The sequence below is a fragment of the Sciurus carolinensis genome, chromosome 9 (assembly GCF_902686445.1).
Source record: "Sciurus carolinensis chromosome 9, mSciCar1.2, whole genome shotgun sequence".
In the NCBI taxonomy this organism is placed as follows: Eukaryota; Metazoa; Chordata; class Mammalia; order Rodentia; family Sciuridae; genus Sciurus; species Sciurus carolinensis.
This window is the reverse complement of record NC_062221.1, coordinates 68,044,237-68,060,710: the sequence shown is the minus strand read 5'-3', so window position 1 is coordinate 68,060,710 and position 16,474 is coordinate 68,044,237. Positions and strand designations below refer to the sequence as shown.

At 36.2% G+C, this 16,474-nt stretch overlaps 2 protein-coding genes and 1 pseudogene across 3 annotated transcripts in view; 2 read left to right on the top strand and 1 right to left on the bottom strand.

Moving 5' to 3' along the window:
* Nucleotides 1-16,474, bottom strand: part of Snx4 (sorting nexin 4) — a 64,642-nt gene that overhangs the window by 40,937 nt on the left and 7,231 nt on the right. For both annotated transcript variants that reach the window (XM_047564486.1, XM_047564487.1), the window contains exons 2-4: nucleotides 3,319-3,440; nucleotides 415-550; nucleotides 191-340 (exon numbers count right to left, since the gene is read on the bottom strand). In XM_047564486.1, the coding sequence (XP_047420442.1) occupies nucleotides 191-340; nucleotides 415-550; nucleotides 3,319-3,440 (408 nt within the window). The remainder of the gene's footprint in view (nucleotides 1-190; nucleotides 341-414; nucleotides 551-3,318; nucleotides 3,441-16,474) is intronic.
* Nucleotides 9,286-9,851, top strand: LOC124992776 (dystrobrevin beta-like; annotated as a pseudogene).
* Nucleotides 11,674-13,001, top strand: LOC124993009 (KRR1 small subunit processome component homolog). Its single transcript, XM_047564488.1, is given in 1 exon segment — nucleotides 11,674-13,001. A coding segment is annotated over 1 exon segment (1,140 nt). The 3' UTR covers nucleotides 12,814-13,001.

The window sequence follows — 16,474 nt, the reverse complement described above, 5'->3', positions numbered from 1 at the left end:
TGCTCTCACCTACCATGTGTAAGGCCCTGGATTTAATCCCTATTACCACACACAAACACACACACACACAAAGGGAATAAACATTCTACATTTAAAAAATTGGTCCATTATATTTATACATATTAGTGGGACTCCTCATTTTACAGTTTAAAAGAAAAAAAGAAGTCAAATGAACATTTTAAAAAGATACCTGTGTTAAAAACAAATAGAAGATTTTGTCTCTACAAAGGATAGGATGTGAAGCAACTCTTAAGAGAAAGTTTTCTAAACCAATCCGTCGTCTTTCCACAAAATCCGGATCCATGTTGTCAGCAGAGAGTTTATGCCAAACAAATTCTGCCTAGGTGAATAAAACAATCATTAAGAATAGTCTCAATGTGGAGTACTTTAAACTACTGTCATTTTGCTTCTTACCCGTTTTTCTGGTAGAGGTGGTACAACAATATGTGGATAGTAAACTAAAAGATAGTTTCTCAACAACTCAAACTCACTATATCTCCTCCACAGTGAGTCTGTTAGGACACTCTGACCATCAGCATGTTCAACTGACCTGAAAGGAATCAAAGAACATTTTTTGTTACTTTATAAAAATACATACACATAAACAAAACATCCTCTAAAAATTATACCTCTAATTACTGTTTACCTCTGTTTACTGAATGCTTATCAACCGGGCAGTCAATAAAGAACTTTCATGCATTTTTCAATAATCTATACAACCTGGTGAAACAGGGATTTATTATCCCCATTTACAGAAGAGGAAGTAGCTGCATGTATTTGCCCTGCCTATAGTCCCAAGGATCTATAGGTAAAGCCCTCAGATCCATGTGATACCAAGCCCTACTCCTAACCACTTTACATCCTGTTATAGAAAAATGATTTGAACTCAATAATTGTATTAGGAATATTCTGAACACCTCAACCTATCATAATTGATTTTATAAGATGATAAAAGTCAGGCTCAGCTAGCTAGTCTTGTATTAAATAGAAAGTAATTTTAACTTCACTACTGCCACAATGAGATGACAACATTCAAAGCAAAGACCAAGACCCACAAAACCTCAATTCAGGTTAGAAGTAAATTAAACGAATCTGAGTACCAAGAGATATGCACAAGAGTGAAATATCAGTTAGCTGCGAAAGTGTGAGGAAGAGAGGTCATAAAAATTCATCTGGGGGCTGGGGTTGTAAATCAGTAAGTAGGGCACTTACATAGCATGTATGAATCACTGGGTTCAATTCTCAGCACTACTTATAAATAAATGAATAAAATAAGGACCTATCAACATCTAAAAAAAATTTTAAAAATTCATCTGTATTCATCTTCAATTATAAAGGGCTCATCTGTCTCATCTGTATACAAATTCAACTTATATTTGGGAGAAAGGGTAAAATCATATAAAGGATATTTTAAAGTATTTTGACTATTGAAGAGTCTCCCAGAAAAAGCATTGTTATAAACCATCAATCTTTTAAAACATTATAGGACCTTCTTATTTTCTAAGTATTTGTTTGACAATAATTTATTAGTCATCCAAGAAATGCACTTATGCTACAATGTGCATAAAGGCCCAGAAGGTACATCAGTTTCAGAAATGTAAAACCTGAAAACATATTTATCTCATTCTATGCTCAGAACAATAGTTGCTCATTTTTTGGTTTTGTTCTGTCTTTCTGAGACAGGATTATGCTATGTTGCCCAGGAGTGCCTCCACTCCTAGATCCAAAAATCTTCCTGTCTCAGGCAGGCTGCTGAGTAGCTGGGACTACATGTATATACCACCACACCTGGCACAAGTTGCTTGCTTTTATTATTTATATATTAAGTTTACCATTAGATCTATTTATAATGTATTAATAAGAAGGAAGCAAAATCTGAAATACAAAAATGTACAAGTGGCTCCTGTGGCAAAAACATGGAATTATTAAAGTAAAACTCATTTTGAAGAGTTGACCTAAACATTAGCTATAACTAACAACTATTCTAATTTAGGATGCCAGGCAGGGTGGCACAGGCCTGTAATCCCAGAGAGTTTGGGAGAATCAGGCAGAAGGATCCCAAGTTCAAAGCCAGGCTGGGCAACTTAGCGAGACCCATCTCTTAATGAAAAATTTAAAAGGGTTTGGGGTATAGCTCAGAGGTAGAGTGCTTGCATAACTTAAGGAAGGCCCTAGTTCAATCCCCAACACCAAAAAAAAAAAAAAAAAAAAAACCAACCAAACAAAAAAAAAACTCTAAACAACAAAAACCCACAAAACATAAGACAAAACAACAAAAAACTAATACAAATCAGATTCCTAACTTTAGCTAAAGAAATAGCCAGGTTAATCTCAAGTTTCAAACTAGCTACCAACAAAACCTACATCTTATACTGGGCACAGTGGTGCATGTCTTTAAGTCTAGTGATTCTGGAAGCTAAGGCAGGGGGACTGCAAGTTCCAGGCCATCTTCAACAATATAGCAAGGCCTTAAGCAACTTAGTGAGACCCTGTCTCAAAAATAAAAAATAAAAAAAACTGGGGATATAACTCAATGGTAAAGCATCCCTGGATTCAATCCCTAGTACTCAAAACAACAAACAAACAAATTACATTTTGCTAATAATAAATGAAGCCTATAACCAGTACACCTACAACAGGTAGAAAAATCTACTAAAAAAAAAAAAAAAAAAAAAGAGCCAGGTGTGGTGGTGTATGCCTGTAATCCCAGTGACTTGGGAGGTTAAGGCAGGAGGAGCAAAAGTCTCAGCAATTTAGTAAGGCCCTAATAAGCAACACAGGGAGACCCTGTCTCAAAAAATAAAAATTAAAAAGGAAAAAAAAAGGGTTGGGGATGTGATTCAGTGGTTAAGTGCTCCTGGATTCAGTCCCTAGTACCTCCCACAAAAAAGGTGACTTAAAGCAGGGTCTAGTCACTGCAAAATGGCAAAACACAGATAAGACTTCAGTGAAGCCAGAACTACCCCATTTATCAATCATTCAATGAATATTCAATAATACCTAACTGGTTTTACATGTAACAATCAATTTAACCTTTACATATAAGTAGATGTTATCAATAGCAATTTTAAACAAATTACAAGAATTAAGGAATGATATACTACCTCCCAAGGCATTCCTACCTAGTCTAAAAAAGATACATATTCTGATACTTATTAAAAGAATTGATCTCCTATGAACAGGAATGCACTTAAAAATCTCTAAGGGAATTAAGAATCAGTGACTTTGGCCTTACTCAATCTCAGTCCACTAAACTATAGATAGGAGTTACCAGAAAAAGCTTTCTACCTAAACCTAAGCTTAATTCTTATCACCAACCTTGTTTCAATGAGGTAAGCAGTATATGTTTCTTGCATGTTCATGGCATTTCTTCCAGTTCTCTTTTCGGCCTCTGACACACTGATTTCTATCTTCTTCAATCCAAAATTATTTTCTGTCATCTGGACAAAAATGGAACAACAACAACAACAACAACAAAAAAAAAAAAACTTTAAGATGCTACTGAAAAGTCCACAGCTAATTTAATAAAACCCATCATTGGTACATAATTCTAGATAGTTTCTTATATTTCTTAAGTTGTTAGGAATTGCTAAATGACAGCATCAAATGAAAAGCACTCTTTATTAACATACTGTAGTACACTGTAGTACAGTAACTTTTTCAGAGGTATCTAAATAGGTACCATACATTTATTAAAATTCAGACATTCTGTGTAAGTGGTCAAGAATAAGTCTATATAGAAATGGGTAAGAAAACATGTTAAAGATACTTTATACACAGATGATTCTAGGAGGATTGTAGAGTAGGAAGTACCAGGAATCTGTCTCCCCATCTAGACAACAAATGCAGTGGCACACTCTGATATAAAATATTTGGGAACTCTGGAGTCTGAAGAAAGATTGCAACTTTCAGAGGAAGGCTTAGATGACAAAATATGGTTAATTAAGATCAGTTTCAGCCTGAGCACAGTGGCAGCTACCCATTCCACACCCCAGCCCTGTGGAAGGCAGCTCTGCAGTGTTATCTGGAGTAGCCTGCACATGGCTTACAGGAGTCAAAGTGGGCAAAAAAGGACCTTGTCCACTACTGTTGGTTGCCGCTTCTAATCAGAGAGGAATAAAAAGGTAGTGGCCATTGTTGAACATCCTCACATTGTTACAAGCCTTCCCCTGGCATAAGTGACTCCTGGAGGGACTTAAAGGGCCAGGACCCTTCATTTATCCCTCCATTTTTCTCCTTCTTAAAAGCTAGATGTTAAAAAACCTGGAAATTCAAAAACAATTGGATATTTGGGGGGAAATTAGAAAGTGACCACAAACATCCAGGGAAAGGCTCAGGCTCAGAAAAGACCTATCAAGACTTTTAAGTTTATGCTTCAGACTGATCTTTGGCACAGAGCCTGCAACAACCAAAACTCTTAAAATAACAACAAATAATAGCAAATTCTGTAGGAGGAGAATCTGATTTCCAAACATACCACATTTTTAGATTCAAAGATACTGTTTTCAACACTTAGAAGAAAAAAAATCACAAAGCATACAAAGAACAGGAAAGTAAAGCTGGTAGAATGCTTGCCTAGCATAAACAAGGTACAGGGTTTAATTCCCAATACCATCATACAAACAAAAAAAAAAAAGTACAAAGAACAAGAAACTATAGCCCATTCTAAATAAATAAATAAATAAATGCACAGAAGCTACTTCTGAAAAGATCTGATTACATATCTACTAGATAAAGACTTTAAAACAACTATCTTAAAGATGCTCAAAGAAGAAGGAAATATGTGAAGAAAGCCAAGAAAATGATGTGTGAACACAATGTAAGTATCAGTAGAGAGAGGAAACCAAACAACCAAGAAATGCTAGGGCTGAAAAGTACACTAACTGACATTAGTTAGTTGAATAGAGATATTCAAAGGCAGAACTGAGTAAGTACATTTTAAAAATCAGCAACCTGGAAGATAGGAAAATAAAAATTATCAAGTCTAAGGCAAAGAAAGAAAGACAGATTGAAGGAAAGTGAAAAGTGTTCAAAGGGACACTGGCAATCCCAGGAGAGACCGGAGAAAGGGGAATAGAGAATATCAGAAGAAACGAGTGAAAACTTCACAAATTTGGTAAAAGACACAAACCATAAAAAAGAAGCTCAACAAACTCCATGTAAGATGAGTTCACTGGGACACATTTTAATCAAACTTTTCCAAGTCAAGACAGAATCCTGAAAGCAGCAAGAAACAAACAATTCATCACATACAAGGGATTCTCCGTAGGATTACAACAGGCTAAACATCGGAAACTCCAGAGGTTCCCTTCATATGGTCTTTCTACACTATAGTTTTTAATCACTTTTGTTTTTTTTAGTTGTAGATGGACACAATACCTTTATTCTATTTATTTACTTCTGTGTGGTGCTGAGGATCAAACCCAGTGCCTCACATGTGCTAGGTGAGTGCTCTACCATGGAGCTACAACCCCAGCCCCAAATAGTGAAAGTGTTGCCTCATATTGTACATTTTGGGGAAAGCCTTGAGTGTGAATCAACGCAAAAGTGCAGGAGAGATTTTTCTATCATGTAGACTAGGTATTTTTTATAGACTGAAGTTGATTTAAAAGACAAGAAGAAAAGGACTGGAGCTCAGTGGTAATGTGCTTGCCTAGCATGTATGAGGCACTGGGTCCAATTCTCAACACCACATATAAATAAATAAAAAATAAAGATCCATCAACGACTAAACAAATAAATAAATAAAAATTTTTGAAAAAGAAAAAGAAAAGAAACTCTGGAGGCTAGCCAGGTATGATGGTACAAGCCTGTAATCCCAGCTACACAGGAGGAAGGCAGAGGATCACAAGGCCATCCTGGGCAGCTTAGTAGACCCTGTCTTAAAATAAAGTGAAAAGAGGAGTTGACGATATAGCTCAGTGGTGGAGTCCTTGCCTCATGTGTGCAGTCATACATTTAATAATCAGTACTTGCAAAGAAAAAAATATTTGAAGGCTAAAAGGCAGTGAGTATTCAAAGTGTTAAACAAACCTGTCAACCAATAATCCTGTACCTGGCAAAATTAGCCTTTAAAAATGTAGAAAAAAAAGACATTCTCAAACAAAAACTGAGGGAGCCAGGCATGGTGGTGCACAACTCTATTCCCAGCAATTCAGGAGGCTGAGACAGGATGCTTGCAAATTCAAGGTCAACCTCAGAAACTCAGCCAGGCCAGAAGCAACTTAGTGAGATCCTGTCTCAAAGTTAAAATTAAAAAGGTCTAGAGATATAGCTCAGTAATAAAGCATTCCTGGCTTTAATTCTGCGCTTAAAAAACAAACAAAAACCAAAAAACTGGGGAGTTTTTATATTTGTCCCTTAAGAAATGCCCAAAGGAGACAAGCAAGGTGAAATGAAAAACTATTTGACAGTAATTAAAAAATGTATGAAGGAAAAAAGATGTCACTAAAAGTATATACATAGATAATCACGAAACTAGTATTATTGTAAAAGCAGTTTGTAAACTCCACTTTTTGTTTGCTACATGATTTTTTTTTTTTTTTTGTATAGGGGATTGAGGCACTGTAACCCTGAGTTCCATCCCCAGCCCTTTCATTGTTTTGAGACAGTATCTCACTAAGTTGTGTAGGGTCTTGCTAAGTGGATGAGACTGGCCTCAAATTTGCGATCCTTCTATTTCAGGCTCCCAAGTTGCTGGGATAACAAGTGTGTGCCACTATGACCAGCTTCTACATGATTTAAAAGATAATAAATTAAGAAAAAATAATAGTCTAAAAACTAGTAGCAAAAAATAAATAAATAGAAACAAATAAAAGCTAACAGTACTCTAACTTTCATCTGTAACTCCATCTTCTGTTCTCTAAATGATTTAAGAGATTAATATATTTAAAAGTATTTACTTGTTTGTGTTTGGAAGCACACAAAGTAAAAAGACAGAATTCCATTACATCAAATTAGAGTGTCACAGCCAGGTGTGATGGTGTACACCTATAAGCCCAGGAGCTTGGGAGGCTGAGGCAGAAGGATCTCGAGTTCAAAGTCAGCCTCAGCAACCTAGCAAGGCCCTAAGAACTTAGCAAAATCCTGTCTCTAAATATAATATTAAAAAGGGATGGGGATGTGGTTCAGTGGTTAAGTACCCCTGGGTGCAAGCCCTGGTAGCCATCCCCCAAAAATAGAGTGTTATAACTTTAGGAGGTTAAGTTTAATCCCGTGGTAAACACAAAATCATTAATGAATACACACCATGGAAATGAGAAAAGATTTCAGGCATTTCACTACAAAAAATTATCAAACACAAATGAATATAATAATGCAAGAAAATAAGGACAAAAAAGCTATCAGGCATATACAAAACAAATAGCAAATAGCAAGAAGTAAGTGTTTTCTTATCAGTAGTTACTTTAAATAGCAATGAACTAAACTGTCCAATCAAAAGGCAGAGATAAGCAAGTGGACAAAAACACAGGACCCACTATATGCTAGCTACAAGAGGCATACTCTACAAAGATAACAATAGATGTGAAGGATGGGAAAAGATATTCCATGCAGGCCTAGGGGTACAGCTCAGTAGCCGAGCACTTGCCTAAGCATGTATGAGGTCCTGTGTTTGACCCACAGGATTACCAAAAAAGAAAAAAAACAAAAACAAAACCCAGGTATTACATGCATTGAGTAACAAAAAAGGACAGGACTACCTGTATTTATATTAGTCAAAATAGGCTATGGGTTTTTTGTTTGTTTGATTGATTGATTGATTGATTGGGGTGCCAGGGATCAAACCCAGGGATGCTTTACTACTAAACTACATCTCCAGTTCTTTCTATTTTTTATTTTGAGAAAGGGTCTAACTAAGTTCCTGAGAGTCTCACTAAGTTGCTGAGGATGGCCTCGAACTTGCTATCCTGCCTTGGTTGCCCAAGCCACTGAATTGTAGACATGCACCACCTTTGCCACTTCTGTTCAATATGGTATTAAAAGATCTAGGCAGAGCAAATAGGCAAGAAAAAGAAATAAAAGTCATCCAAATTAGAAAGGAAGAAATAAAATGATTTTACAGATGATATGTTGTATTCCACATACTAACAATGAACAATCTCCAAAGAAAACTAAAACAATTACATTTACAGTAGTATCAAAAAAGAAAAAAGTTAGGAATTAATTTAAGGTGGTGAAAGATTTGTATAATGAAAACTACAAAACATTGCTGAACAAAATTAAAGAAGACATGAATAAATGAAAACACACCCTATATTCATGGGTGAGAAGCCTTAAAATTGTTAAGATATTAATACTATACAAAGCAATGTACAGAGTCAATATGGTTCCTATCAAAATCTCTGATATTCTTTGCAGAAACTGAAAAACCTATCCTAAAAGTTACATGAATGCAAGGACCCCAAAGACCCAAAGCAATCTTAAAAAAGAAAAAAGCAAGAGGACTTCCACTTTATGACTCCAAAACTTATTACAAAACTACGTAATCAAAATAGTGTGGTACTGCCATAAAGACAGACATACAGATATATCAAAGGAATAAAATTCAGACCCCGGAAATAAGCCCTCACATGTAAGGTTGAATTTTTTTTTTTTTTGGTTCCCAGGAATTGAAATTAGGGGCACTTTACCACTAAGCCACAACCCTGGCCCTTCTTTTTATTTTGAGATGGGGTCTCACTAAGTTGCTTACAGACTCGATAAATTGCTGAGGCTGGCTTTGAACTTGTGATCATCCTGCCTCAGCCTCCCAAACCATTGAGATTACAGGTATGCAGAACCCTTCCTGGCTCAAGATTTTTTGACAAGAAATGTAGATTCTTTTTCTTTCCTACCACATTACTGTATATGTACCAAAGGACCAAGAAAAACAATAAACACAACACTGCTGGTTCACAAGCTGTTATTTGTGGGAAGAATATGCTTACAAAAAGTCTTAAAATTAATCCAAATTAGTCCAAAATTAATCCATCGTGAAATAAGGACAAGGAAGTGAGGCCTTGCAATAACTGCTATGATAGGCTTTTTTCTCCCTTGCTCACTACCAAAATTCAAAAATGTTTTAATTTAAAACACAATAAAATATATTACAATATTTACATTATAATATTACAATATATATTGTTTATATATATATATATAATAATATATAAATATTATGTAATCAAGGGCAGTTTTTACTACAGCAAAACACATAGGAGGGGGCCAGGCCCAAAAAGGTGGAGGAGGCTTTGGCAGCTGGATACCTTCCCGACGTCCCCAGTTCCTGCAGGGAAGTGAGACAGCATGATCGAGGAAGGTGGAAACAAGAGGAAGACTGTGGCAGAGAAGAAATGTGTGAACAGAATTTTGATGTCATATGATTACCAATTTATAGAACAGCTTGCAAATTATGCTTTGTACAAAAACAATGCAACCTTCATCTGGTTGATATCTGGAACATGATTGAAGCCTTTTGAGACAATGGCCTTAATACACTGGACCATAGCACTGAAATCAGTGTATCCCACCTCAAAACCATCATCTCATCCATCTACTATCAGTTGAATAAGTGCCTTCCTTCTACTCACCAAATCAGGGTGGCACAGTCCATCAGCCTCCTCCTCAACTTTATGATTACTGCTTATGACAGTGAGGGCTGAGGCTAGTTGACCTTGGTTTCAGTTAGTTATGTTAGCAACCATTATGTGGTAGGAAAATGTTAGACAAATAGATGTCAGATTCCAATGGCTTAATGATATTTGGCAAGTTTGACCAGTTTCTGAAGGAAGTTCTGAAGCTCCCAATAGCTCTTTGAAGGGCAATCTTCTGGTTACACAGAACACTCAGTCCACTCCTGTTTTCCACAGTAGTGATTTTACAGGTGGAGAAACCTATCAGACATCACTTTAACCTAGTGAGCAGAATTCTTATCACTAGGGATGAGAGAAACTGGAATCTGGATCACTGCGAAGTTCATCTCAAAACAGAATCTAATCTCAAGGATACATCAGACCAACCCAAACAAGGGAATTTCTAAAACATAACTGACCGATATGCTTCAAAAATGTCAACATCATAAAAGACAAAAGAAGACTGAGGAAATGTTCTAGATTAAAGGAGTCAAGAGAAATGAACGCAGTTCATGATCTGGGTTTTCTTTTATTTATTGTAAAGGGCTCAACTAAGACAACTGGAGAAATCTGAACAAAGTTTATAGCTAGATAATAGTATTCTGACTTGATATTTGTATTTACTTATGTCAAAGAGTGCTTTGGTTTTTAAGAAATTCAACCTGAAGTACTCAAGGAACATCCTTCTCCTGCGTGAATATCAGAGGAATTTGCATTACAGGACAATGCTATTTTGGGGGTGCTTATTTATGATCTTACTGTAAGTCTGAAATTATGTAAAAATAAAAATTAAGATATGTAAAGAAAAAAAAAAAACAAAACAAAACACAGTTATACACCAAAAATTAAGCCTATGCACTATGAGTCCAGAAAGAGCTATGTGACAGTACAAAAAATAGAAACAATTCCTTTTAGGAATATTCAAGATCTAAACTACAGCATCAGATAATAATAATAAAAGGAACATTAAGAAACTATTAACTGAATAATATTTAGTATCTATAATGACAGTCATTAGGAATAGAAAGATAATGGAGATAATTTGACTGAGCTCAAGTAGTTCATGGTAATTCTCAACCCTGGCAGTGTACTACTGTCTATCTGTGGTGGTCTTTAAGATTAAAACCCAAAATGAAGACTGGTCTGGAGTCAGGTTGAGTATCCCTTATCCAAAATGCATGGAACCAAAAATGTTTAGCTTTTTTCACAGTCTGAAATATTTGCATATACATGAGATATTTCAAGGATGGGACCTAAGTCTGCACATGAAATTCACTTGTGATTCACATGCACTTTATAAACACAAACTAAACGTAGTTTTGAACAATATTTTTAGTGCACCTGAGTTTTAACTGTGATCAGTTACAGGAGATCAGGTGTGAAATTTTCCACTTGTGTAGTTATGTTGGCATTCAAAGAGTTTCAAATTTTGCAATATTTCAGATTTCAGGCTTTCAGATAGGGATGCAAGCCTATACATCAACTATTAGGATTTTAGGTCTGGGATGTAGTGCAGAGGTAGAGTCCCCTGAGTTCAAGTCCCAGTTCTGCAAACAACAATAAAACTTTGCATTGTAGATGGACAGAATGTGTATTTATAATACTTAATTTATTTAATTAATCATATTTCAAACACTGAGGAAAACACTGATAAAATATTATTCACCATTATATTGAATATTAAAGAAAAAATATAAAAATAAAACAGGTTCCTAGACATACTGAGATGTATGGAAATAACTCAGGATAGAAAGAATGCAAAGAATTGAAAAATAAAGTAGCAAAACTACAAAATTCTGGGCAGAAAAACTGATACTACAAAAATTCAACTCAGCAGACCAGGCACTATGGTGCATGCTTGTAATCCCAGCAACTTGGGAAGCTGAGGCAGGAGGATCACATTTGAGACCAGCCTCAACAACTTAGTAAGGCCCTCAGCAACTTAGGGAGACCCTGTTTCAAAACAAAAAAAATAAAGAGGGCTGGCCAGGTAAATCAATGGTAAAGTGTCCCTGGGTTCCATTCCTAGTACAAAAAGAAAAAACGAGGAGGCAATTTGAAAATGGCGTCTTCCGTGCCGAGCCGGCCAGTTACCGCAGCTGGAAAAAGTGAATTTTGCAACGAGAAGTCGAAGCCGGAGGACAGAGATGAATCAGAACTCCTCACTGTTCCTGATGATTGGAAGGAACCAGCTTTTTCTAAAGAGGGCAATCCGAGAGGACTCTTGGAAGAGAGCAGTTTTGCAACTTTGTTCCCCAAATATAGACAGGCTTATTTGAAAGAGTGTTGGCCTTTGGTGCAGAAGGCCTTGAATGAAAATCATGTTAAAGCAACCCTGGACCTGACTGAGGGCAGCATGACTGTTTGTATTACTAAGAAGACTTTTGACCCATATATCATCATTAGGGCCAGAGACTTAATAAAACTGTTGGCAAGGAGTGTTTCATTTGAACAGGCAGTACGGATTCTTCAGGATGATGTCGCATGCGATATCATTAAAATAGGTTCCTTAGTAAGAAATAAGGAACGATTTGTAAAAAGAAGACAATGGCTTATTGGTCCAAAAGGCTCTACTTTGAAAGCATTGGAACTCCTAACAAACTGTTACATTATGGTTCAGGGAAATACAGTTTCAGCCATTGGACCTTTCAGTGGCTTAAAAGAGGTTTGAAAAGTAGTTCTAGATACTATGAAGAATATTCATCCCATTTATAACATTAAAACCTTAATGATTAAACGAGAGTTGGCAAAAGATTCTGAATTACGATCACAAAGTTGGGAAAGATTCTTGCCACACTTCAAACACAAAAATGTGAATAAACGCAAGGAACCGAAGAAGAAAACTGTTAAGAAAGCATACACACCATTTCCACCACCGCAACCAGAGGGTCAGATTGATAGAGAATTGGCTAGCGGTGAATACTTTTTGAAGGCGAATCAAAAGAAGCGACAGAAAATGGAAGCAATAAAGGCTAAACAAGCAGAAGCTCTCAGTAAAAGACAAGAGGAAAGAAACAAAGCATTTATTCCACCTAAAGAAAAAACAGTTGTGAAACCTAAGGAAGCATCTACTGAAACTAAAATTGACGTGGCTGCCATCAAAGAAAAGGTTAAGAAAGCAAAGAACAAGAAACTGGGAGCCCTTAGAGCTGAAGAAGTTAAGCTTAAGATGGAAGCAGATGAAAAGAAAAAGAAAAAGTAACATTAAAAAAATAACCAAAACCCCCTGAACCAGAACTTATATAGCTATCTCCTTTTGTAAAGGATTTTGAAAGACGACAGGGCATTAGTTGCCTTATGTGTGAGAAATAATATTTCTGAGTTGCTTTTGTTTATATAATAATATTCTTTATAAATATATTCTATTCTTGTGTTTTTTGAAATTTTTTGTGCTAGAAAGTGCTATATGTGTCTTTTTATACATTGTACCTAATCAGTTCCGGGCAGGTTTTGCCGAAGAGTGAGTTTAGGAGTAACTTTTAAGTGTTTTTATATATATACTTTTGGAATGTGACTATTGTAATTTTTCATTAAATCAAAGTCTGATTTCATTGGTTAGTTTTTAAACATAATCATGTCCCAGCATTTGGTTTTGAGGAAAATAAATGCCAGTTTTTCACTGTAAAAAAAAAAAAAAAAAAGAAAGAAAGAAAAAAACGAAAAAAAAAAAAAAAAAAAGACAGTTGGGAAAATGAAACTGTCCTAAAATGCTAAGGCAAAAGAAGTGAAAATGATGGACAATGATTTAAAACAGGTAAACCTGACCAGGTGTGGTGGCACATGCCTATACATTCCCAGCTACTGGAAAGGCTAAGGTAGGAAGATCTAAAGTTTAAGGCCAGCCTGGGCTACTAAGTGAGACTCTACCATACCACGAAATAAAAACTTTTTAGGGTTGGGGATGTAGTTAGTGGCTAAGTGTTCCTGGCTTTGACCTCCAGTACAGCAAAAGAAATAGGAAAACCAACACCATTTAAGTAATGAAAGTTCCTGAAGAAGAAAGCCTAAGATACAGAGCAGAAACAATCATCATCAGTAAAATTAAAAGGAAAACCAAAAGCAAGACACAGTACTGTACACCTGTAATCCTAGCAACTCCAGACACTAAGGCTGAAGAATCACAAATTCAAGGCCAGCCCAGGCAACTTAAAGAAACTGCCTGAAAATATAAAATATGAATCAATAAAAAATTGATACAAAAGATATATATGTAAAAATAAAAAGGACAGGATGTGTAGTTCAGCGGTAGAGAGAGCACCCCTGGGTTCAATTCCCAGTAACTCTCCTCTAAGGCATCAAACTGAGAGGCATGTGGTCCACCCACGATGAATTAGGAAATTTAAACATTTTCAAAATAAGAAAAAATCTTAACAAGACTCAGGCAGAAAAGAAGAATAAAGACCAGATTTGCATTAGCTTTCACAATAATAAATTCCAAATGACAAAGGAACATTATGCATAGGACATTATTGAAATATTATAAAACATACTAACATACTCATCCTTCTAAACTCCTTAATACTGGCAGAATACCTTATAGAAATTGATAAGCTATTCCTAAAATGTATATGGAAATACAAAGAACCTAGAATATTCAAAACAATTTTGAAAAAGAACAAGTTAGAAGACCTATTTTACCTTATTTCTAAATTATTAAAAAACTAAAGTAACCAAGACAGTGTGGTATTGGCATTAAGGACAGACACAGACATCAACAGAATAGAAGTAAAAATCTAGAAGTAAGTCCTTCCTTTTTTTGAGGGGGATGGGTAGTGTGGATTGAACCCAAGACTTACACTTAATTTAAGGTCAGCTGATTTTTAACAAATGTACCAAGGAAGGTCAGAACAGAAAAAATACCCAACTGCAAAAAAAAAAAAAAAAAAAAAAAAAAGAAAGAAAGAGAGAAAGAAAGAAATCAGATCCCTCCTTAAATCATACACAAAAAAATAACTCAGATGGTTCAGACAGAGCTGAAACTGAAGTTTCAAAAAATCAGTGGAACTAACCTAGATGCCCTTCAATTGATGAATGGATAAAGAAACTGTGGTATATATATACAATGGAATATTACTCTGCCATAAAGAATGATAAAATTATGGCATTTGCAGGCAAATGGATGAAACTGGAGAATATCATGCTAAGTGAGATAAGTCAATCTCAAAAAACCAAAGGAAGAATGATATCGCTAATAAGTGGATGAGGACACATAATGGGGGGTGGGAAGAGTTAGTGTTAGGGTTAGAGTTAGGTTTAGGGAGGGGGGCAAGAATGGAGGAAGGAAGGACTGTATAGAGGGAAAAGAGGGGTGGGAGGGGTGGGGGGAAGGGTAAAAATAACAGAATGAATCAAACATTACCCTATGTAAATTTATGATTACACAAATGGTATGCCTTTACACCATGTACAGAGAAACAACATTTATCCCATTTGTGTACAATAATAAAAAAAATTAAAAAAAAAAAAAGAAGTGAATATCTAACATACCATCAGGGTGTCCTGTGACTCCCTACCAGAGCACATCTGGAATGCAACCCTTGAAGAATTTCTTTAAAACACCCTCTGTTTTCCCTGATGGGCAAAGCCACAGCCTCTGGGATTGGAGTCCCCTGTTTCTCCTTTGCTAGCAAAGCAATAAACCTTTTTTTTCCTTTTCCTCAAAACTATTCTCATTATTAAATTGGTATGAATTGACATTGGGGACAAGGACTGAGCTTTTGGTAACAGCTTGATGCAAACCTTCTTCAGCAAAAGAGCCAATCAGAAGACAACTACTAAGAGACTGATCTGGCTGGGTGCCATGTATATAGCACACCACAGATAACTGAGTGACCAAGGAACTCATTCCACAGGCCAAAACATACAATTGTGGGCTCAAGATCGGGACATGTTATGGATTTTCCATGCCTTGCAATCCAACAGGAACTGGATTCATTGAAAGAATGAATGGCTGCTGAAACAAGTATTAAGGACTGAAATAACTCTATGCAGGGACAGCTGCTCATCTGCTCGAGGCACAGAGCATACTAAGTGAGAAACTCAGACATCAGCGGCCCTGCAGTTATGTCTGTTATCTCACCCATGGCCACCTCCATTAAGTTTACAGATAAAGGACATTTCCACTGAACATTTTTTTAAAACCAGCCTGGAGCACAAGTAACAATTTTCTGCAGCAAACTCCTCAAGACATCACATCAGAGACAAGGAACCATTAGTTGATCATTGATTGTACAAGTAAGCCCCCAGTAGTATGCCTTACTGGCCTCTTGCAGGGAGGGAGGGAATGTCTAGATTTACAAGGAAGGCCTACTGTGTTGGGAACCTGGCCCTCACAAGTATAGGTGATGTTACCTAGGGTGTCATTACCTGAGGAACACTTTGTATCCATTTATGGCATTTACATATTCCCCAGGTGTCTTATTTTTTCCATACTGTGAAGTGCAAACAAAGGTATGGTACACTTGCTTTGGGAAGCCTATTGTGCAGGCTGCTTTACTGATACAAGATCATGTATGTACTGCCTATGTACTGCCTCATATAACTGATTTGCCATTCTTTGTATTTACTGAACATTTGTCATATTCTCCCAAGGTTAGCAACAAGTAACCTATTCCTGAATTGGGCAACAGAAGTTGCACAGCATACCAACTAAATTATTGGTTCTGCAGAGAATTCTTAGTGACTACAGCACAAGGACTTCCCTGGGTAGTCCAACCCACAAACAGGATGGAATACACTGGGATAAAACAGTACTGAACTAAAACAAGATCTCTTGCCTTAAGTGTCTAAACAAATTAATACTATCTTAATTACCTGAGCATGCTTGCTGATAGGTTCTTGCTCTTTGTACTGTTGTTGTAAGA